Source organism: Centruroides sculpturatus, unplaced genomic scaffold (genome assembly GCF_000671375.1).
Source record: "Centruroides sculpturatus isolate CEXI.00-Female unplaced genomic scaffold, Cexi_2.0 scaffold402, whole genome shotgun sequence".
NCBI classification, from domain to species: Eukaryota; Metazoa; Arthropoda; class Arachnida; order Scorpiones; family Buthidae; genus Centruroides; species Centruroides sculpturatus.
This window is the reverse complement of record NW_019384685.1, coordinates 15883-36046: the sequence shown is the minus strand read 5'-3', so window position 1 is coordinate 36046 and position 20164 is coordinate 15883. Positions and strand designations below refer to the sequence as shown.

At 29.0% G+C, this 20164-nt stretch overlaps 2 protein-coding genes across 5 annotated transcripts; one reads left to right on the top strand and one right to left on the bottom strand.

The window, feature by feature from the left end:
• Positions 1–1081: 1081 nt before the first annotated feature.
• LOC111627034 (protein phosphatase inhibitor 2-like) lies at positions 1082–9084 on the bottom strand. 4 transcript variants are annotated; one of them, XM_023370576.1, is made up of 7 exons: positions 9043–9084; positions 6418–6487; positions 4962–5101; positions 1797–1847; positions 1546–1710; positions 1376–1443; positions 1082–1264 (listed from the first exon to the last, which is right to left on the bottom strand). In XM_023370576.1, exons 3-7 carry the CDS (start codon positions 4967–4969, stop codon positions 1152–1154), a joined length of 405 nt encoding a protein of 134 aa, XP_023226344.1. In that variant the 5' UTR covers positions 4970–5101; positions 6418–6487; positions 9043–9084; the 3' UTR covers positions 1082–1151. The 4 variants fall into 4 exon arrangements, with proteins under 4 accessions (XP_023226344.1, XP_023226347.1, XP_023226346.1 ...); XM_023370579.1 differs by lacking the exons at positions 4962–5101; positions 6418–6487; positions 9043–9084 and adding an exon at positions 2478–2555; XM_023370578.1 differs by lacking the exons at positions 4962–5101; positions 6418–6487; positions 9043–9084 and adding an exon at positions 2418–2554.
• Positions 9085–10141: 1057 nt separating this feature from the next.
• On the top strand, positions 10142–19731 carry LOC111627038 (thyrostimulin beta-5 subunit-like). The gene is made up of 3 exons (XM_023370583.1): positions 10142–10501; positions 17620–17859; positions 18423–19731. The coding sequence occupies exons 2-3, from the start codon at positions 17662–17664 to the stop codon at positions 18642–18644; spliced, it is 420 nt and encodes a 139-aa protein (XP_023226351.1). The 5' UTR covers positions 10142–10501; positions 17620–17661; the 3' UTR covers positions 18645–19731.
• Positions 19732–20164: the final 433 nt, after the last annotated feature.

Below are 20164 nucleotides of genomic sequence, written 5' to 3'. Positions count from 1 at the left end.
CGGTGCGAAACGGAGATTTCCTAGTATCCAATTTTTCCGCCGGTCAGTGGCCGCTGAGTGAGAGTGGGCGGGAGTCGCCGGTAGAAAATAGTAATAAGTAGACTTTGGAGGGGAGTCGAGAAACGTCCGGAGGGGGTAAACGCTTGGCGGTGACAAACCCGTCCGCTCATACCGGGGCAGAGGCCAGTTTTAGGACAGTGTCCGAAGGACGAGCAAAGGGCACGCGTCCTGGGTGGCGAGAGCACAGGAGTTATTAAGCTTCAAAGAGACTTGTGTGTGGGGTGGGCATGATTTTCTTCTCAACAAAATCGTGCCCCCACATACACATTAATTAAAACGTCAGAGAAAAGACAATAACGAAGTAAAATACGAACGCAAGTTTCGAAACTCCATCATCACCTCCCGGTTAGAGTCAACGGAGGATCAAGTTTAGGTTGGTTGACGCCATTTATTGGTATACGGTGTCACCCGATTTACGAATGCACTTCCATCCCGAAAACCTCTTATCAATCTAAATTGTAAGTAGGAAAGGGCTTTTTTTCATTAGTTATGGTCAAAATTTGTATTGTACCTCGTCCCTACTTACCGTACTATTTTATCAATTACATTTTTTGAGTCGAGGGACATCAAAACATCGAGATAAATGCAAAAAAATTCTGTTTTTTTTTCTGTATGTATGGATGTTAGTGTGTGGTGGGACAGATTTTGTTCATCCTCTTTGAAGTTTAATAACTCCCGTGCATTTTGTCGAAATTTTCTGAAATTTTGAGGGGAATTTGCTTATTACGAGAATCGATGCTATTCAATATTGGTGATTAAAGTTGGGAAGGGATGGGGAGATAATAGTGGTGGTATGTATCTCCAATAGGGTTAAACTTTATGACGATTTTACTGGTTATTAGCATTTTCAATTTTTTATATAAAACCTATTCCTACTTTTAAAATTAAGCTTTTGCCTTTTTATAATAATTAAAATTATAAAAAGTTTTTAAAATAAAATATGATAACAGATGGCATCATCAATTGTTGCCGGAAAAGTTAAGCAACTGTTCCTGGATTTTCTTGTCTAAACGAACTGAAATAATTGTAAAATTACTTCACAACCGAATTTATTTAAGTCCGAATTTTAACGGTAAAATAATTGCTGAAATTTATATAAATTCTATTGATATATCCTGATCACCGAAAAGATTTTTCACCAGCTTTGCAACATAATACTCGTTGTAGTGTAATTTTCTCTTCTGTTCGAATGCCCTAGTTGCAGCTATTTGAATAAATAAATAAATAAAATTCTTAAAACTTTATTTCGCATATTTTTAAAATTTATTATTTTTAATTTCAAACTTTTTGAGAATTTAATAAATAGTTAAAGTACCCGAATTCTGCATATTTTCGTCGTTGTTTCCGGAGCGTATTTTTGGTCGTACTGCAGATGACTCGAGACTAAAATTTAAATTATTAATACTTTTTTCTTGGGACAGAAATTGTTTTAAAAGTATTACAACAAAATCGATAAGTTTAGAATTTGCTAATAAAGTTACTAACTCATTTCTCGACATTTCAACGTTTAATTCTTCATGGTTTGCATTCTCGTATTCCTCCTGTTCTTTGTTATCTCTGATTTCCGTATCGCCAGAGTCTCTCTCGGACGATCGCCATGTTTGTTTGATGCTAAATTCGTCCCATTGTACTCTTTTTTTATTTTTGCCGCTGAATAAAAACGGAAAGAAATAGTAAATACAATATCTCCAAGGTAAAATTTCAAAATTATTACATTAAAATGTGATAATAATTACCCCGTAGATAAACGATTATCTGTTAATTTTGGTTTATTCTCGTCCATTCTTCTGTAGAAAAAGAATAATTTATGGTTTACAGCAGAATTACTTCGTATTTATATCTCAAGCATTTATACTTGTAAGCGATTGAAATAGTTACAAAAAAAAACATTTAATTAATTATAATTAATGGTTTTTTTTATAGATAAATTAAGGTACAAAGTAAATCTGAAATTTATATTTAAAAGCTCAATGAAATTATAATATATTAAGCATATTTATTAAAGTTAATTATGTAATTTATTAGGCTGCAATTTTTAAAAAATTGTAAATTTGTCCGTCTATCTGTCTGTCTGTCTTCTCCAGAACGGAATTAGATAGATGAAAGCTTAAAGGTAGGAAGCCCGATTAATTATAGAAGAACTTTCCGTAAAAGTTATATTATTTCGATTTAAAAATTTTCCCCCGAAAGGCGTTAGTTAGGTGACTGGCACGACTCTATTGTGAAAGGAAAAGTATGATGTACGGGGGCAAGACACTACTAATTTGAGAGGGAGAGAATATATTTTAAATTAAATAAATTAAAATATTATTAAAAATTTCAGCCCGATAGTCACAATGAATAATTGCTGGTTTTACTTTAAATCTTTTCCATTAAAATTAATTATGCAAGCTTCAAAGTATCAGCTTTGTTTATACAATGCCTGATTTAGACTTGTTCGTCGTTATAATATTATTCAACCAACCTGTAACAACTCTCTATAATTTTGAGTTTAATCTAACAGTTAAACGGATGTAATATATTTGCAGTACACAAAGGTATTGTTGCACAATACATGTAAAAATACAGATATTGTTTTGAGGATAGTTCATTTTATTGTTAACAGTCTCATTTATTAAAAGTTATACTTTATACTTTTTATTTTAAATAACTTTTAACTGGACTTTTTAAGTACTTTAACAGAGATTAAACAAATTTTTAATATAGATAACGAATATAAAAATGTTACTTTTATAAATTAATATTTAGTCTATATTTATAACAAGAAAATTAATATAGGCTATATGTATATAATCAAATATAATTAATTTATCGGCAAATATTATTTATCGGATCATCCAAATACCAATCGTCACGTACATTTTAATTAATAAATAATAATTACTTATTGATTATTCAAATATTTTAAATTTTTGAGTTAAAACTCCTTTAGTTTCTTCCGGATCCTCTACCGTAAAGAGACGTGTCTGTAGTAATAGGTTTAAAATTTCATATACGAAGAACCCCGATTACTCCGGGTGATGTAGAACGATGCTACCTCGGATAAGCGGAAACTAAAATAAAACGAATGGACGCCACTATTTCCGATTAAAAATTACCAATATACAAGATTTATACGGTAGGGTTTAAAAGCCTTATCGAATTTAATCGTACATAAGAACAACAATTTTTACATCATTTATTGTACAGCCGATATAAATATACGTAAAATACTTTTCAAAATAAAAATATACATTATATTGTAGTAATTCATGTCATCGTTTTAAACTTTCGCTTTAAAACTATGTAACAACACTGCGAGGAAGTGTTGGGACCGGTGGACGAGAGACAGCTGGCACACACGGCGCCAGGGCTCGGGACGCTCTGGCCATTACGTATGCTACTATTGACATACATTCACCGTCGCCTTCGTTTTGAAGTGGTGTCGCTCCCGACGGGATTGGACCGCAACGACAAATTCAGATTCGGTTTGGGCAACCGACTACGGCCGTGTGGTGAACGCCTGAAGCCTGCTTATGCTTTGAAGCCACACACCGCCCCCACAGCCAGTGTGACGGTCTAGGGGTGCCATCACGTAAAGTACTGTACAACCGGTCACCTCTAGTAGTGATCGAAGTGACCGCGACGGCCCAGCGGTACGTTAGTGACATCCCGTAGCCACACGTGTTACGTCTCGTATAAGGCCTCCCGAGACCCACTTTCCAACGGGATGGTGCTCGAACATAGATGGCAAGGGGCAAGGGTGTCGTGTGACTGTCTCCGCCACATTGCCACTTCCCCGGCCTGCCCGGTCTCCCGATTTATCACCCATCGAACATGTCTGTGATCACGCCAAGTCTGACAGCCTAGGAGTTTGGCCGAACTAGAGGACCGAGATGTTGCGGGACACCGTACGGCACCCGTATTGGAGCTCCTTTTTGTATTAGCAAGTGCAAAGATGTCTTCCGTGGCTTGCCAGTGTATGGATCACTTCTTTCCGACTCCTCCTCAATTCTATCTCCATACAATAAAGTCGCGCAATATTCTAGTACATATATAATTATATACATACATTTTATATTTTATTTAACAGAAAAATAAATACCAATATTTATAAATAAATTATTTTATTTTACTTTTCAGAAAAAGTTAGTTCTAATCTTATATTATCATACATAAATACTATACTGTACTGTACTATATTTTAAATATTGTTTTGAAATTTTGTTAAAAGATGGCGCTAAAATACTTTTCGAACTTGTTTTCGTTATTTTATAAAAATTTGTGTACTGTATATTTAAAAATGAAAAAAATATATTTATAAAGAGACTATCCTAAAATAAAAAGAATTTTTTTTATTTCTATATAAAGAATTTATTTAAAATTTTATCATTTTAAAATACAGTCGACCCCCCTATAACACTGTTGATTATTCCGTTTTATATGAATTCCATGTTGTACGAGTCACTTAGATTTTACAAATAAGTGTGCCGGGCTGTGAACGGCTCACTTATTTGTAAAATCTAAGTGACTCGTACAACATGGANACCGGGCTGTGAACGGCTCACTTATTTGTAAAATCTAAGTGACTCGTACAACATGGAATTCATATAAAACGGAATAATCAACAGTGTTATAGAGGGTCGGCTGTACACATTCGAAGGGGAAAAGCTCTTTCGACACGAAATACAGTGATGTGTTGCAAATATAAAATTGTTTTCGTGGGAGTTTTAATTATGTTTTTCTCAATCGATAGATTCCCTAGACTTAAAACAAATAGTTATTTTTCTGTTAACTATCATAAAAATTGATTATTAATACCCCATTTTTAAATTTTGATTTCAAATACAATCGATATATCGAAGATAAATATTAAAATATTGTTTTAATTAATGTGTAAAAAATACTTAATTATTTTATACATTTTCATCACAAAATCTTATTCGATAACTAAAAGTTTTTATAATAAACTTTCTCGATTTTTGTCTAACTTCGTTCCGGAGATTAACGGAGGACCGACAGACGGATGGACGGGCGACAATGGCAATTTGAAAATTGCAGCCTAGAAAAGAAAAAAGTTCTTAATTTTCTTAAGAATAATTTATAATTTTAAAATGTAAATTCTTAAGATAACATTCTTTATAATTTTTACGTTAAAATTAACTTTTATAAATGATTTGAATAACTCGGTAATTTGAATACTTTCTGGAAAAATAAACGTAAAAATGTGGTAATGGAAGCTCATTTGGGTGGAGAATGGAGAATATTATTTAATAATCATCCATAATGAAAGGCCCATTCGACTAGATACTTATCAAATTAAATTAATAGTTGTTTATATGCTTTTGTTAATTAATTGGACTGCAATTTGAAAAAAAAATGTAGACTTATAAACTTCCCCTGCTGTCGGTTTTTTTGTCTTTCTTTAATCTCGAGAACGGAGTTAGATAAATGAAAATCGAGACCAGATATGAGCTTAGATTAACTACATACGAACTTCCCATTCAAATTGGAAGCCACGTAAAAATTTTCTTCTGTAAGGAGTTAAATAGGTGACTTTGTTGCCAACAGGAAAAGTATTATGTATGGGGGAGAGGCGTTACTAATTCGAGGTGGAGAGCATAAATTTTAAATTAAATAAATGAAAAATATGATTAAAAATTGCAGACCGACATTGCTTTTAAATTCGATTTAGTTTAATAAAAATATCTCACTTAAGTATTATTTGAAACATAGTTTTGTAAGTGAAAAAAGTTGAGGCGTTAATTTGAAAAAGAAAGGTTAAGAAAGTTGGTTAAAGAATGATAAGACAGATTGGTGACACTTTCGAAGCGTGTTCACGAGCCGTTAGTTGCCATGACAACATAGTTAGTGACAAGTCACTTATGACAGATTATTGTTAATAATAGTTTTATCTTTTGAACAGAATTTGTTGCGATCTCTCGAGATCCTTCGAACTTTTCTTCTGTAATAAACTACTGTAGAAAGTATTGTTAATGTTAATTAAATAAACATAATATTATATGAATATTTAAAAGTTACAAAAATTATAATAGTAACTTCGTTCATCCAATGAAGATTCTATTATTTAAAAAAAACAAAAAAAAAATTATTTTTGTGTTTCCTTCCTCTTTCAAAATAGAAAAAGTCAGTTTTATATTTTAAAAATAAACATCGAAATTCAATTTTAAATTATAATGAATTAGAATAAAAATTATAAACTGGTGTGAGGTATCATTTTAAAAAATTCCCTCGCCCTAAGAGGCACTAAGAGAGCCTCTTTTCGTCGAGTCCATTATTAATTCTGCCAGGCCCACATTGGGGCAGCCGGGGCCAGGAAGACGAGTAAGATGTCAAAGGTTATTCAACAGGTGATACCTCAGGTACTATGTCCAGAATCGATTTAGTCTCATCACCATAGTAACTAAATCTTCCTTCTCTTTGTTATCTATAATAATAAGTTAAATTTTCATAATGTAACTAAATAAAGAAACAATTCTTTGAGTTAATATTAAATTTTAATTCCAATACAAAACAGAAAATTAGTAATAATTATTTATTATTTATTTTAATTTAAATATTATATTANAGTATGATTAATTGATATAAAGTGTATGTATTTTGTCTCATCCTGTGATCGCAGTTTAATAAAACACTTAATTTTATTTAAAACTATATTTATTAAAACAAATGCACCTATATATGTATATAATTAATTAATTATTTATGATGTGGAAAATCTTCATTCTATACTAATTTTTAAAAAATTGTAAATTTGTCCGTCTATCTGTCTGTCTGTCTTCTCCAGAACGGAATTAGATAGATGAAAGCTTAAAGGTAGGAAGCCCGATTAATTATAGAAGAACTTTCCGTAAAAGTTATATTATTTCGATTTAAAAATTTTCCCCCGAAAGGCGTTAGTTAGGTGACTGGCACGACTCTATTGTGAAAGGAAAAGTATGATGTACGGGGGCAAGACACTACTAATTTGAGAGGGAGAGAATATATTTTAAATTAAATAAATTAAAAATATGATTAAAAATTGCAGCCCGATAGTCACAATGAATAATTGCTGGTTTTACTTTAAATCTTTTCCATTAAAATTAATTATGCAAGCTTCAAAGTATCAGCTTTGTTTATACAATGCCTGATTTAGACTTGTTCGTCGTTATAATATTATTCAACCAACCTGTAACAACTCTCTATAATTTTGAGTTTAATCTAACAGTTAAACGGATGTAATATATTTGCAGTACACAAAGGTATTGTTGCACAATACATGTAAAAATACAGATATTGTTTTGAGGATAGTTCATTTTATTGTTAACAGTCTCATTTATTAAAAGTTATACTTTATACTTTTTATTTTAAATAACTTTTAACTGGACTTTTTAAGTACTTTAACAGAGATTAAACAAATTTTTAATATAGATAACGAATATAAAAATGTTACTTTTATAAATTAATATTTAGTCTATATTTATAACAAGAAAATTAATATAGGCTATATGTATATAATCAAATATAATTAATTTATCGGCAAATATTATTTATCGGATCATCCAAATACCAATCGTCACGTACATTTTAATTAATAAATAATAATTACTTATTGATTATTCAAATATTTTAAATTTTTGAGTTAAAACTCCTTTAGTTTCTTCCGGATCCTCTACCGTAAAGAGACGTGTCTGTAGTAATAGGTTTAAAATTTCATATACGAAGAACCCCGATTACTCCGGGTGATGTAGAACGATGCTACCTCGGATAAGCGGAAACTAAAATAAAACGAATGGACGCCACTATTTCCGATTAAAAATTACCAATATACAAGATTTATACGGTAGGGTTTAAAAGCCTTATCGAATTTAATCGTACATAAGAACAACAATTTTTACATCATTTATTGTACAGCCGATATAAATATACGTAAAATACTTTTCAAAATAAAAATATACATTATATTGTAGTAATTCATGTCATCGTTTTAAACTTTCGCTTTAAAACTATGTAACAACACTGCGAGGAAGTGTTGGGACCGGTGGACGAGAGACAGCTGGCACACACGGCGCCAGGGCTCGGGACGCTCTGGCCATTACGTATGCTACTATTGACATACATTCACCGTCGCCTTCGTTTTGAAGTGGTGTCGCTCCCGACGGGATTGGACCGCAACGACAAATTCAGATTCGGTTTGGGCAACCGACTACGGCCGTGTGGTGAACGCCTGAAGCCTGCTTATGCTTTGAAGCCACACACCGCCCCCACAGCCAGTGTGACGGTCTAGGGGTGCCATCACGTAAAGTACTGTACAACCGGTCACCTCTAGTAGTGATCGAAGTGACCGCGACGGCCCAGCGGTACGTTAGTGACATCCCGTAGCCACACGTGTTACGTCTCGTATAAGGCCTCCCGAGACCCACTTTCCAACGGGATGGTGCTCGAACATAGATGGCAAGGGGCAAGGGTGTCGTGTGACTGTCTCCNTTTTATTTCATTAGAAATTTAACATCTTAACTGGAAATTCATATGAATTGAAATACAATTATCTCTCAACTTTCTTGTTTCTCTAAAGGCTAATATCTAAACACCTAATTAATTTATAAACTGTTTTCATTAGTTTGCTTGTATTCCAGGGAAACTTCTTAATAGCATCATTATTATTAATAAATAGAGGTACTTTTACGCTGTTATAAATAATTTGTTAATATATTTAGGAGTTTTTGACTTTACATTTGTTAATTCATTTTTTTTGCTTCCTCTTTTTTTATATGAATTTAAAACAACTTTTTATATTCAAATAAGAAAAGTTACTCTATACTCTATTCTACTCTACATTCTATATTAATTGCTCTATTTTACTCTATATTAAATGCTCCATACTCTATGTTATAATCTAAGCTCTATGTTTTTTTTTCGTATTAATTTTAAAATTTCACATCATCTAATAATAATAATAATAATAATAATATTTTTTCAACTGTTTTTAAAATAAAACTTTACCGAGTTTAACTTTGAATATCTGGAAATTTATTGTTTATAACAATATAATTTAGCATTATAATCGAAATTATTATCAATAATTTATCGGCGAGTTATTATTTTTATTATTATTTTACATTAAATTTGAAAAATTCTATATAAATTCTTTTATCGTTGTAAATTTTGCTGATACTTTCTCCATCAGTTTCAATCAACGCTTGAGTAAAAATAAAAGTGCAGATATCAGATATCAAACAATCCATGAACGAACATCCTGTTATCTTCAATGAGATTTAAAGAGATATAAGCTGCAGTTTCTTTTAAAATGGCAGTTCGAGTTAAATATATAAAAGAAAAATAACAATAGATAGTTTCCTAGATAAAAATCAACAGTTTCTATATTTGAGATGTTGATATAAAATCAATAATTTGATATGGAGACGGAGCAGAAAAAAAAGAAGTAATGTAGAACATATCAAGTTATTTCAACTATAAAGCTTCTGATTAGATTATATAAAGAATAATTATAATTTTTCTTCTCTTTAATAAGTTAATAATTATCATAGAAACTTATACAATGAATTTTTAAAAATATAATTTTCTATAATATTTGCATAGAAATACATTCTTTAAATGGCCACTCCCTAAAAATATTGTATTTATTTTTTATGCGAATTTTATTATTTTAAATCTATCAAAATTTGGCCATTATAATCTTCTTTTATTGTTATTTTAACGAAAGAAATTTATCCATAACTTGAAGACGTGATACGAGTTTCGGAATCGAGATGGCAGCATGTATCAAGTATCGATGTAAATTTATTTATATGATTTTTTTTCGAAAATAATTAAATTATTTATCATATAAAACATATAAATTCGGGTAAATTTTATATATGTATATGTAAAAATTAAAATAAACAGTGAATATATATGTGTAAATAATTTTATTATTAAAGTTAAGCTCCGGATTTAGTTTTTGTATGTTCATTACGTTCAATGAGTAATTATTGAAAACGAGTAGTTTGTATTTCTCGTAAGTTAACGGCCGTTTGAAAAAACGGCCGTTAACTTACATAAACGGTCATTTGACACATTTCGTGAAGGAGTTTAGTTAAAACGTTATTTAAAAAAGAATCGATTTTTGAGTGAAATATTCTCTGGAAACACGAAAGAGTACCTTTCTACTATATACTTTAGATGAAATTTATAACTGCGACGGAACACCCTCTACCAGTCAATAGAGAAACTATAGAGGCTAAGTAGGAAAGGTGGGGGCAGCCACTTGCCGAAGTGTGGGTGGTGGTATGAACCAATAAGATTCTCGAGCGGGAGATAGTGCAGAGAATTACATCGAACGCACGCCACAGATACCAAGAGGAAGAGTTGACGTATGCATTTGCCAATTCATTCACTACTTTACTACATCTGTAGACAGTAAAGTTACGGAAGGAACGTTAATATATAGTAAAAAAACAAGGTAAGTTCCGCTATGTCTAAATCAAATCATCCATTTTTTTTCAGTTGGCGGTAATTTGATAATGGAAAACTATTAATAATTATGTAATAACGTATAATTTTTCCTTCGTATACGAAAAAAGTTTTGCGTACCTGTTGAACCAACGTCGTTAAGAGTTTTAAGCGTAAAAAAAAATCTGATTATTTCATAAAATATAAAATATTTAATAACGTAAAAATATGAAAACTTGTTTTTTAAATGTATAAAAATGTTATAAACATCAGTCTGGAATTTTATCAAGAAGCACTGCCGAGCTGTTATATAATCTTGTTGCTTAGGAAATTTACCAAGATCTAAATATGTTGTAAAGAAAATATAATTTTTAAATTTGTTAAATAACAATAATTTTAGTTTAATATTTTATAAGAAAAACTAATATAATTTTATATTGAATGTGCGGAGAAGAGATCACGTCACTATGAGCATAGTTAAGTACTCATTAAGTATTATATCAGAGAAACTTTTTATGTGCATTTATCAATTAATCAATGCATAACAGAGTGAGAGAGAGTTCTCTTAAAAATAGATTTTCTAGAACTTAAAAAATTTCATAAAAATATTGATCTTTATTCTTTGAAATACGTTCATTTCGGAGAATTGTATACCAGTAAGTAGAAAATCTTATTACTTTTGTTTTCGACATTTTAAAACTTCAATTATAAAAATTTATTCTCACTTACCTAAATCGGAATTCATTTTATATTTATTTTTCTAGAAAAATTCATTGTATTTTATATGCCAGGCATAGAATATAAAATTATTTAAAGTGAATAAATTCCCCAATTTCTACCTACAAAACTCGAAGCAAGAAATTTACTCCATTCTTTTATGATTCGCCATTAATTTTATGTTTCCGAGAATATTCTGCTTTGTCAAACAATTAATTCGAGCAAGTGGTCTAGTACTATAACGGGATTATTGAATACTACTTGCAAACTTCATTGATGATTCTCATTAATCCTTTGATGTAGATTGAAACTCTTTTCGTGTTCGGGGATTGTTCTATTACTTCGGGCGTTGATATTCCAACTGTAATTGCTTTCTTGTGTAATCTAGTTATGATTTATTTTCATTTTTTTTCTTATTTAATATCGGACAACAAACTTTTCTTCATAATTCTTACAAGATAAACATCGGCCGAAATACAAAAATCTCATAATATGCTGCCGGGTATAACGTGGTAAGAAAAGTTACTTAAGAAGCTTGTTTTCGTAATAAAAGTCTACTTATAAATTTGATTTATAACTCTTTAACAAGTAAGGATATTAATTTTACACTAATGTTGTCACCGGTGTCCGATTTACTTTCGAAGGGACCCCGAGCGATTTAAATTTTTCGTGGCCCTTGCAACAAAAATAACTAAATAACAAAACAAAAAGAAGTAAGAAGAAAGGCAGGAATCGAAGAAGAATTAAACTCATTACGACTTAATATTTTCTAAAAAGATTATAAAGGGCCCCCAATTGAGATGGGGGCTTCTCGGCGCGTGGCCCCAAGTAGTTGTTTGTTTAGCTTCCTGGTAAATCTGCTACAGATTGTCAACATATTTTTTTTAAAGAAAAACGAATCAACAGGAAAATATTATTTTGCTATTTGACACGAGAAGTTTTTTTTTTCTTCTTCTTCTTTTAATTCGAATCGATTGGTAAATTTTTCACGATTAATAATTTATATAAATAGAATTTTTACATGATTAATTCTAAATAAAACTACGAATTAAACAATTGTACAGCTGATGAATTTTATGCTAAGAGAATTAAATAACGATCGATCATTTCCGTGACGTTAATTCACATATAAATTTGATATATGAAAACGGTTTATATTTTATTAAAAATGGGTTTTCTAGTTTGACAATTTCTCTACGTAAAACATTCAATCTTTTTCCCATCCACTAATGAAAAATTTATCATAAAAAATATTAAAATTTTTTTTAAACTATTATTTTAATATTATAAAAAAAACCCGCACCATTAAAGTTTTTTTTCAAATTAAATATAAACAAATCTGTAGTAAAAATAATTATTCTGTCCTATTTTCTTTTAAAATTATTTTATTTATACAATTTTTAAAATACTAAATCAAATATTCCAAATTTTTTTTAATGTTTTAACCTTAATTTTCTGAATTAAACTATTAATAAAATTAAGAAGTGTTTTAAAAAAAATTTACTTATGTAATAAAACAAAATATAAATTAAAATAATAAAAGTTTCTTCTTGTATTTTATTAAGTGAACTTCTAGCAATTTATTGGAAAATAATATTTTAAAATATTTTCCATAATAAATATATAATAATCTTGCTGATAAAGATAATAATTTATATATAATTTGTAACAATACGACACTTTATACATATATTTAAATAAAAATAATTTTTTTTTCTTAAAATCTGATGGAGGGAAAACGCTTTTATATTGTAGTTTCTCGTATATTTTCCCCCTGACTGAAGGTAAGCAAGGAAGAAAAGGTAATAAATTTTTTATCAAATCACAATGACAACTGAAGAATTGGTTATATTATACTTCGTTTTCTATTCTTTAGTTGTCATAGCAACAATCTCGACGATGTTTCCATTCGACACAAGTTTCGATTATACTTCAATTCCCGTAACAGAAAATATATACATACATACGCATATCTATATATATATTTTTTCTTTTACACAAGAAATAAAATTAATTTTAATAAATAAAATAATTAATTATAATTAAAATTTAAAATATTATTTATTTTTCTACATTGGTTAAATATTTCAAATATTTTTCTAACGATTTATCTTTAGTTTATATTACATATAAACACGAATAAGTCGAAAATATTTCGTGTATATCAACTTTATTTATTATATATATATATATATTTGTGTATATAAGATGATAATTTAAATGATAGACATCTCGTAGTATTTATAAGTAAACATATTGGACTAAATGTCATAGAAGTTTTTATCGTATATTAATGTTATCCGAGAGTAATTCTGTCGACACTCACGCAATTTGGCTATCATTGAAAATATATATTCTACGAGAGAACAAATTGAATTCTGGTCCGATAACACACCAGTTCTTCTTATCTGCTCCCCTGCAAATGGCGGTTCATTATCTATAGAAAATTTTATTCATTAATTAAGATTAAACTGTATGATTTTTTTTCCGATAATAAATGAATTATAGGAGGTGGCATTTATGGATATTAATCATCTAAGCAATAACAGTTGTTTAAATCGAGTTCATATCCGGAAAAAAGGGAAGAAAAATATAGAGATTCCCATCAGAATTGCATGAGTAGGATTTTGTCCTTTGGAGAAACAGCTTGAAACATCTTAAGATCTTATCTTCTGACCATTCACGTCATCGATTGTATCTTACAAAATGTCAATTATAAGCATTTTTTTCTTTTTGTTTTTTTCATTTTATAAACCTTCCGTTGGAAAATTTATCATTACTTTCAAAAATATAATAAAATTATGAAGTCAAAACAACGTTTCTCTTCCAGTTTCAACTAAAACTTATTTAACCTAATTTTAATTTTGATAAATATAATATATAATTACCATTTTAAATAGACCTATTTATGAATAAATGACTCATCTCATTGATTTTCTTTAAAGTAAATAAATATTTATGAAGAATAAATACAAGATATATATATATATATACTTTTTTTTAAGTGAGGAATTTTATCTGTTGAATAAATATTTGTCTTGATAATAATCTAGAATTATAAACAAATTTGTTTTAAAAATATGAATTACGATAAGTCTACTTATTATTTAAAGAGAAAATAATGTGACTTTTTAAGTTTTTAATACTTTTTTAATGGGAGAAACAGTAAATAAAACGAAATAAGTAGAGTAGAATAGTTTCCTCGGTGGAGTACGTATTAAAGTATCAATATGGAAACATTGGTGTGTTAAATGCAGTGTAGGAAATGGGAAGGATATTGTTAAAACGTGAGAGTGAACATCTTATCTAGAAGAGAAAGAAGGAGAGATGAAGAGGCTTGATATAAATCCCATAGCCGGATGATGCTGAAGACCGGCAGGCAGATACTTGTTATGTCCCTTTGTTTCCATAGAAACATTATCCCCTTCGAAATTTATGATATAGATACAAAAACTTTTGCTCAAATAGACTTGACACTTCTAATTTATCTTGTAACAAATATTTTACAAAAATTATTTATAATAAATTTTAATGAGACGAGACCGGAAGCTGTTAATTATTTGTTAAATGTCATCGTTTCCTATAGCATAAATTTGAATTATTCTTAAGCTTATTCAAATTTGTTCCGACAGATCGAATGTTGATCCCATTTTACAAATGAAATTTGAATAAAAATCTTTGAATTTGTCGCCTAAATCGTTGTTGATATTGAATTTAAGTGTGGCTTTGAGTAAATAAATTCTATAAACATCTAAATCGTTTCGAAAATTTACATGTAAATAACAATTTAATCCATCAATAATTTTGTTTTAGAAATAATTGGCAGGTATAAATTAACTAATACTTAACTAAATTATATAAAATTGAATCATCTTTTCATCCCGGACCGGAAAGTTCGTGTATAATAGGGGCCTTTCCCTTTATATAAGGCCCTAAGCTACCACTTGTTTAGTTCACGCGAAAATCCGGCTCTAATATAGGGTCTACACACAAAAATAATATAGAATGTGTGCCCATAAAGATGCGATTATTAAATTATAATTACTTATCTATTATACTTAATCTAAATGATGTAAAAGTTTAATTTATTAATAACTAAATCATCTAAATTGGAGTTTTTAGAAGTTCCTCTCTTAGAATAAAAGCAAGTCGTTAGAGATGATAACTCACTGATTGGAAAACTTGATCTGATTCATTAGAAAAATTAAGAAATTGAGAAAATAATTGGCTAAATCGTGTTATTGCCGTAAATATTAATTGCAATTAATTATAAGAATCACTATTTATAATAACTTAACTAGAGACAGGAATAAAAATTCCAGATTGTCATTTATGGGTTCAAAATAAACGTGTATAAAGTTATTTATTACACGAATAAATATAAAGCAAGACCTATTAAAAGTAATAATTACTTTAATTAACTTTTTTAAAAAACTTTTATGTAATTAAATTATTTAAAACTTAATTAAATTTACATATAATTTTGTCTGAGATCGTCATAATCGTTAACGTAGACGACTACAACAAAATTTTATTAGTGAAGCTACGTTATCGATGGCAACTCAGTTAATTCGTACAAAACTACAATAAATCACAATTAATATTTATGAATATCTTTCATAAGTGACAATTAATTCTGAATTATCCTTACTAAATTAATTTCAACTCATTAGCATCAATAAGGAATAAGTTAAGTATTCATTGTCCTTAAATTATTAAAAATCTGTTTAGAACTTAATTAATGGGCATATTTCATTGTCTAGAATTTTTAATTGTAATTAATATCGACACTTATTTCATTACGGAAAGTGAAAAACTGGTTGTTTATGTGTTAAGAGAAGAGAAAATGAAATTTATGACATTTATAGAAACCATTTTCCAATGTGAACACGAGTAGAATAAGCTTTGACACACGAATGAAGCTCTCTCGACACATTTTCGATTTTGTTTATCGATAGAAGCACGAGCAAAGATCCATTCCATCTATAACATAACCTTCGAGCAAATATTTGGTCACCTTGAACGATTAAGCGATACGAGGATCAATCTTTGGTCCTGTAGATTTACAAGTCAACAAACAACGTTGCTCTCAATGTAAACAATCTTTACACTTTCAGTTATTACATCCCTACGACTGTGTAGATTCACACCTTTTCATTAAGTAAATTAAATTATTTCGATCTTGCTCTTCAACCTCCCTTTAAAAAAATCTTTCCAGTCAATGTTTGTATGGATTTTTTTTCTCCATTTAATTAAAATATTCGAATTTTTTCCTTTTTTTTTAAATTTCTTTTCACTAATTTTGTAGCGTAAGTGACTTTTCTGTGATGAACTTTGTGAAATATTTTCTATTTCTTCTAAGCATACTTTACCTTGTAAATTGATGTCTCTTGAAAGCTGCACCATTGGTCTTAATGAGCGCGAATTTCATTTTTGCTCCCATTTTATAGACTATAAATTAAACTGATATTGTAAAATAATACTCCTTGGTAAAATCTTTAATAAATTCTTTAAAGAAATAAAATATTTGCTTTATATTAAAAAAAAAATTTAATAATGGACGAAACTAAATTTTATATGGTTTCTGTTAACAAAATTTACACAAAAAATGGCTAAAATATAGCTTTAAATGACACTTTTCTACGTTTATTTTGTATGTTTAAAGAAAGTAAGAAGTCCTATAAGAAGAATAGCATCATTTATCAAGTTTATAACTTAAAACTTAAATATAGATTTTGTTATTAAGTTTATTAAAAAAGAAAGAAAGAAAATAGAAGAAGAAACGTTATTGCTATTTTTAAACAAATTCAGATAGGATTTATTTATTTATTTATTTATTTTTATTTTTAGAATTGTGAATAAAACATTTTGACTGGTAACGCTTGACTTCCTCATAAATATAAATACTCAGTATATAGCCCACATCCAGTTGAATTTAAGTGGAAAGATAGAAAAATCTTTGAACTACGTCACTTTAAATATCTACAAAATCACTAAATGGAAGCATTTTTTTAGTTTATTTGCAAAGTAACTGTCATATCGGTTTACTATTAAACTACTTACCGGCCGTTTAAACGGATAAATGCATTTTTTACTTATTTTTCTACGTAAAATATATATAAATATTTAAATAAAAATTGCATATAAATCTTTTAAAATTATTTTGAAAGTGTTTATATTTATTAATTTACAAATATAAGTAATTTTCACTCGGGAAATTACGTTAATATTAAAGCTTTTCCCTTGATGAAGTGTTGTGACGAATACTAAGTAGAGCGAATGTTTAATAATTATTGTATAGGGTAAAGGCGTGTTTGTTGTGTTATATTTTACCTGATTAATTATTTAAATGTCTTTATGCGATTATATTTTAATTTGTTTTATTTATTTATCCTCCCCTTTTTTTTGTAGTGAAAGAAGAATATAAAAAGGTAAAGGATTTCTGCCGTCAGAATGGTCATTCGGGGTTTCTTCTTGACAGCAATGTTGGCGACATTTGTGACAACTTTGTCTGCTGTCGATCCCCTATCCACACTGGAATGCCGCAGAACAGAATATTTTTATAAGGCAACGAGAACGGACGAAAGGGGACGACAATGTTGGGATAATCTTAGAGTCATGTCCTGTTGGGGCAGGTGTGATTCTATTGAGGTAAATTGAAAAATAACACTACATTTTATACAGGATAATTAAATAATAAGCTTCTGATCAATTCGTTTCGTCGATGTAACAACAGTAAGAAGGCGAAAATTAGTAATTTACATCGAAATATTGTCAAGTAGCCCCCGTTATAACGCGGTGAGATCGATATATCCGAATCTGCGATATAATGAGGGACTAATGCATAAAGTTCCATTACTTTTCTAAGAATTAACGAGTAGGAAAAATGGAAATGTTAAGAAGGGTTAAAACGTGGTTGGCATTTAACAAATGCTTTTCAAAGAAAGTTTAAATAGAATCATTATTAAAATTAATGTATGCAGATGTTATAAGCAACACTAGTTTAACATAATGTATAATGAATGAAGTCGTATATGAGAATATAAAGCACGACCGAGAAAACTTTGTAACTATAACGCAAGATAAGTCAATTTTATACAAGTAATGGAACCCAAATTCTTAAAGTTTTATATAGAATTATATAGAGTTATCATATTTACACGACCGATTACCTTAGGGAATGTTTTAATTACGTTTATTTTATATCTTTGCAGATTGCCGATTGGAGGTTTCCTTACAAGAAATCCTATCATCCCGTCTGTATGCATAAAGAGAAGATCTTACGAAGGATCAAATTAAAACATTGTGATCCAGATGCTGGACCAGAATTGAGAAAATATCAATATTACGAAGCTATAACCTGCGCTTGTCAATTTTGCGAAAGCTCAACGGCGAGTTGTGGTAATGTAATACCTTACAGAAATGGGAGACGTTAATATTTAAAACTTAAAAAAAACAATAACAAAAATTAAAAAAAAGAGAGAGAGAGAGAAAAAAATAAAAAAAATAAATTCCTCCGTTTCTCCCCCTCCCCACACACACACAAAAATAAAATTTCGTTTTTTATTTTTTCCGTTTTTCGTCTTAAAAAAACGCACTTTTTTGCCATTCCTCCCACCAATAAACAGTCTTGGATTTTTATAATCCGTGACGAAAGCAAATCCGGTCCAATCAGAATTAAAAACAGATAATTTAGGTAGGTCTTCTTTAATTGGTCGAATTTGAATTTTAAATTTAAAAAAAAAGTAATATATATATATATATGAATGTAAAGTGGATTTATGATGTTAACTCTTAACGATATTTTCTTCTTTTCGTTTTTTAACGAGTTCGGAACATTATATTGAATAAAATATGAAAATGTATCGATAAATTATGCACGACATTAAGCTAAAAAAAGACTGTTTTTTAATAATAAACTGTAAGAAAAAACATTTTTTTTTCTCGTCTAACAAATCTTAATTTATATGTTCAAATCTCATGGGGAATATAATCTTTATTCGGAGAAGATTAGGAAAAATTAAATTATGTCTTTTTCAAAACAATAAGTTAAATATATATATATATTAATTAATAAATAATAATGAAAGGAAAATCATTTTTAAAGTATAGTCATAAATAAATATCGATAATATCATTTAAAATGTATGACCTTTCATTAAATTTAAACATTAATTGAAACAGTTTGGTGACTTATTGTAAAGCAGTTTATCTAAGATAATGAAGTGTTTAGAGAAGAGTTTGTTCTTCAAATTTAATTATACAATGCCGTATATGATAATTAATTATATTCGCTTCCAACTACAATATTTCCCTTGTTAATTTAAAACCGCTGAAAAATTTGGGTAACAATTACGTAAAATCGTCGCTCCCCCATGTAAGAATTTGTATAAAAATTGCATTAAAAATAATAAAGTTCAAATTAAATATGCTAAAATAGTGAGTGCATACAAATAACTTACGAGGAAGGTATTTTATTAGATAAAAATGTTCAATTTAACCCCATAAAACTCGTCGGAAAAATAAAGTAATGCATATTTATCGCTTGTGTAACTAGAGATGTCTTCGGAGGTTGAGAGAAATGTTGTAATTTCGATCAAAAAAGTACGTTATCATCTTGTAGAATGAGGTTTAATTAAGGAAGAAGATACGTTAATGGAGAAGATAAAACCTGTCTCTAGCGTACGAACATTTGATGAACTCTTAGAAAACTCCCACACCATTCCTTTTCTTCAAATTAATTTCCACCAGTGATATTTCTAAATATGAAAAAAAAAATTACTTTACTATTTTAATTTTCTTATCTTATACATTCTCTTGATATCTCTTTAAATTTGTCAATTAATGCTAAAGACAACTTTCATTTTATCTATGAAATGTAGGATTGGTCTTTTGTTGTGTCGAATGTATTTAAAAAAAAAATCTTCCCCTGGTTAAAAGTATTATAAAATCCCAA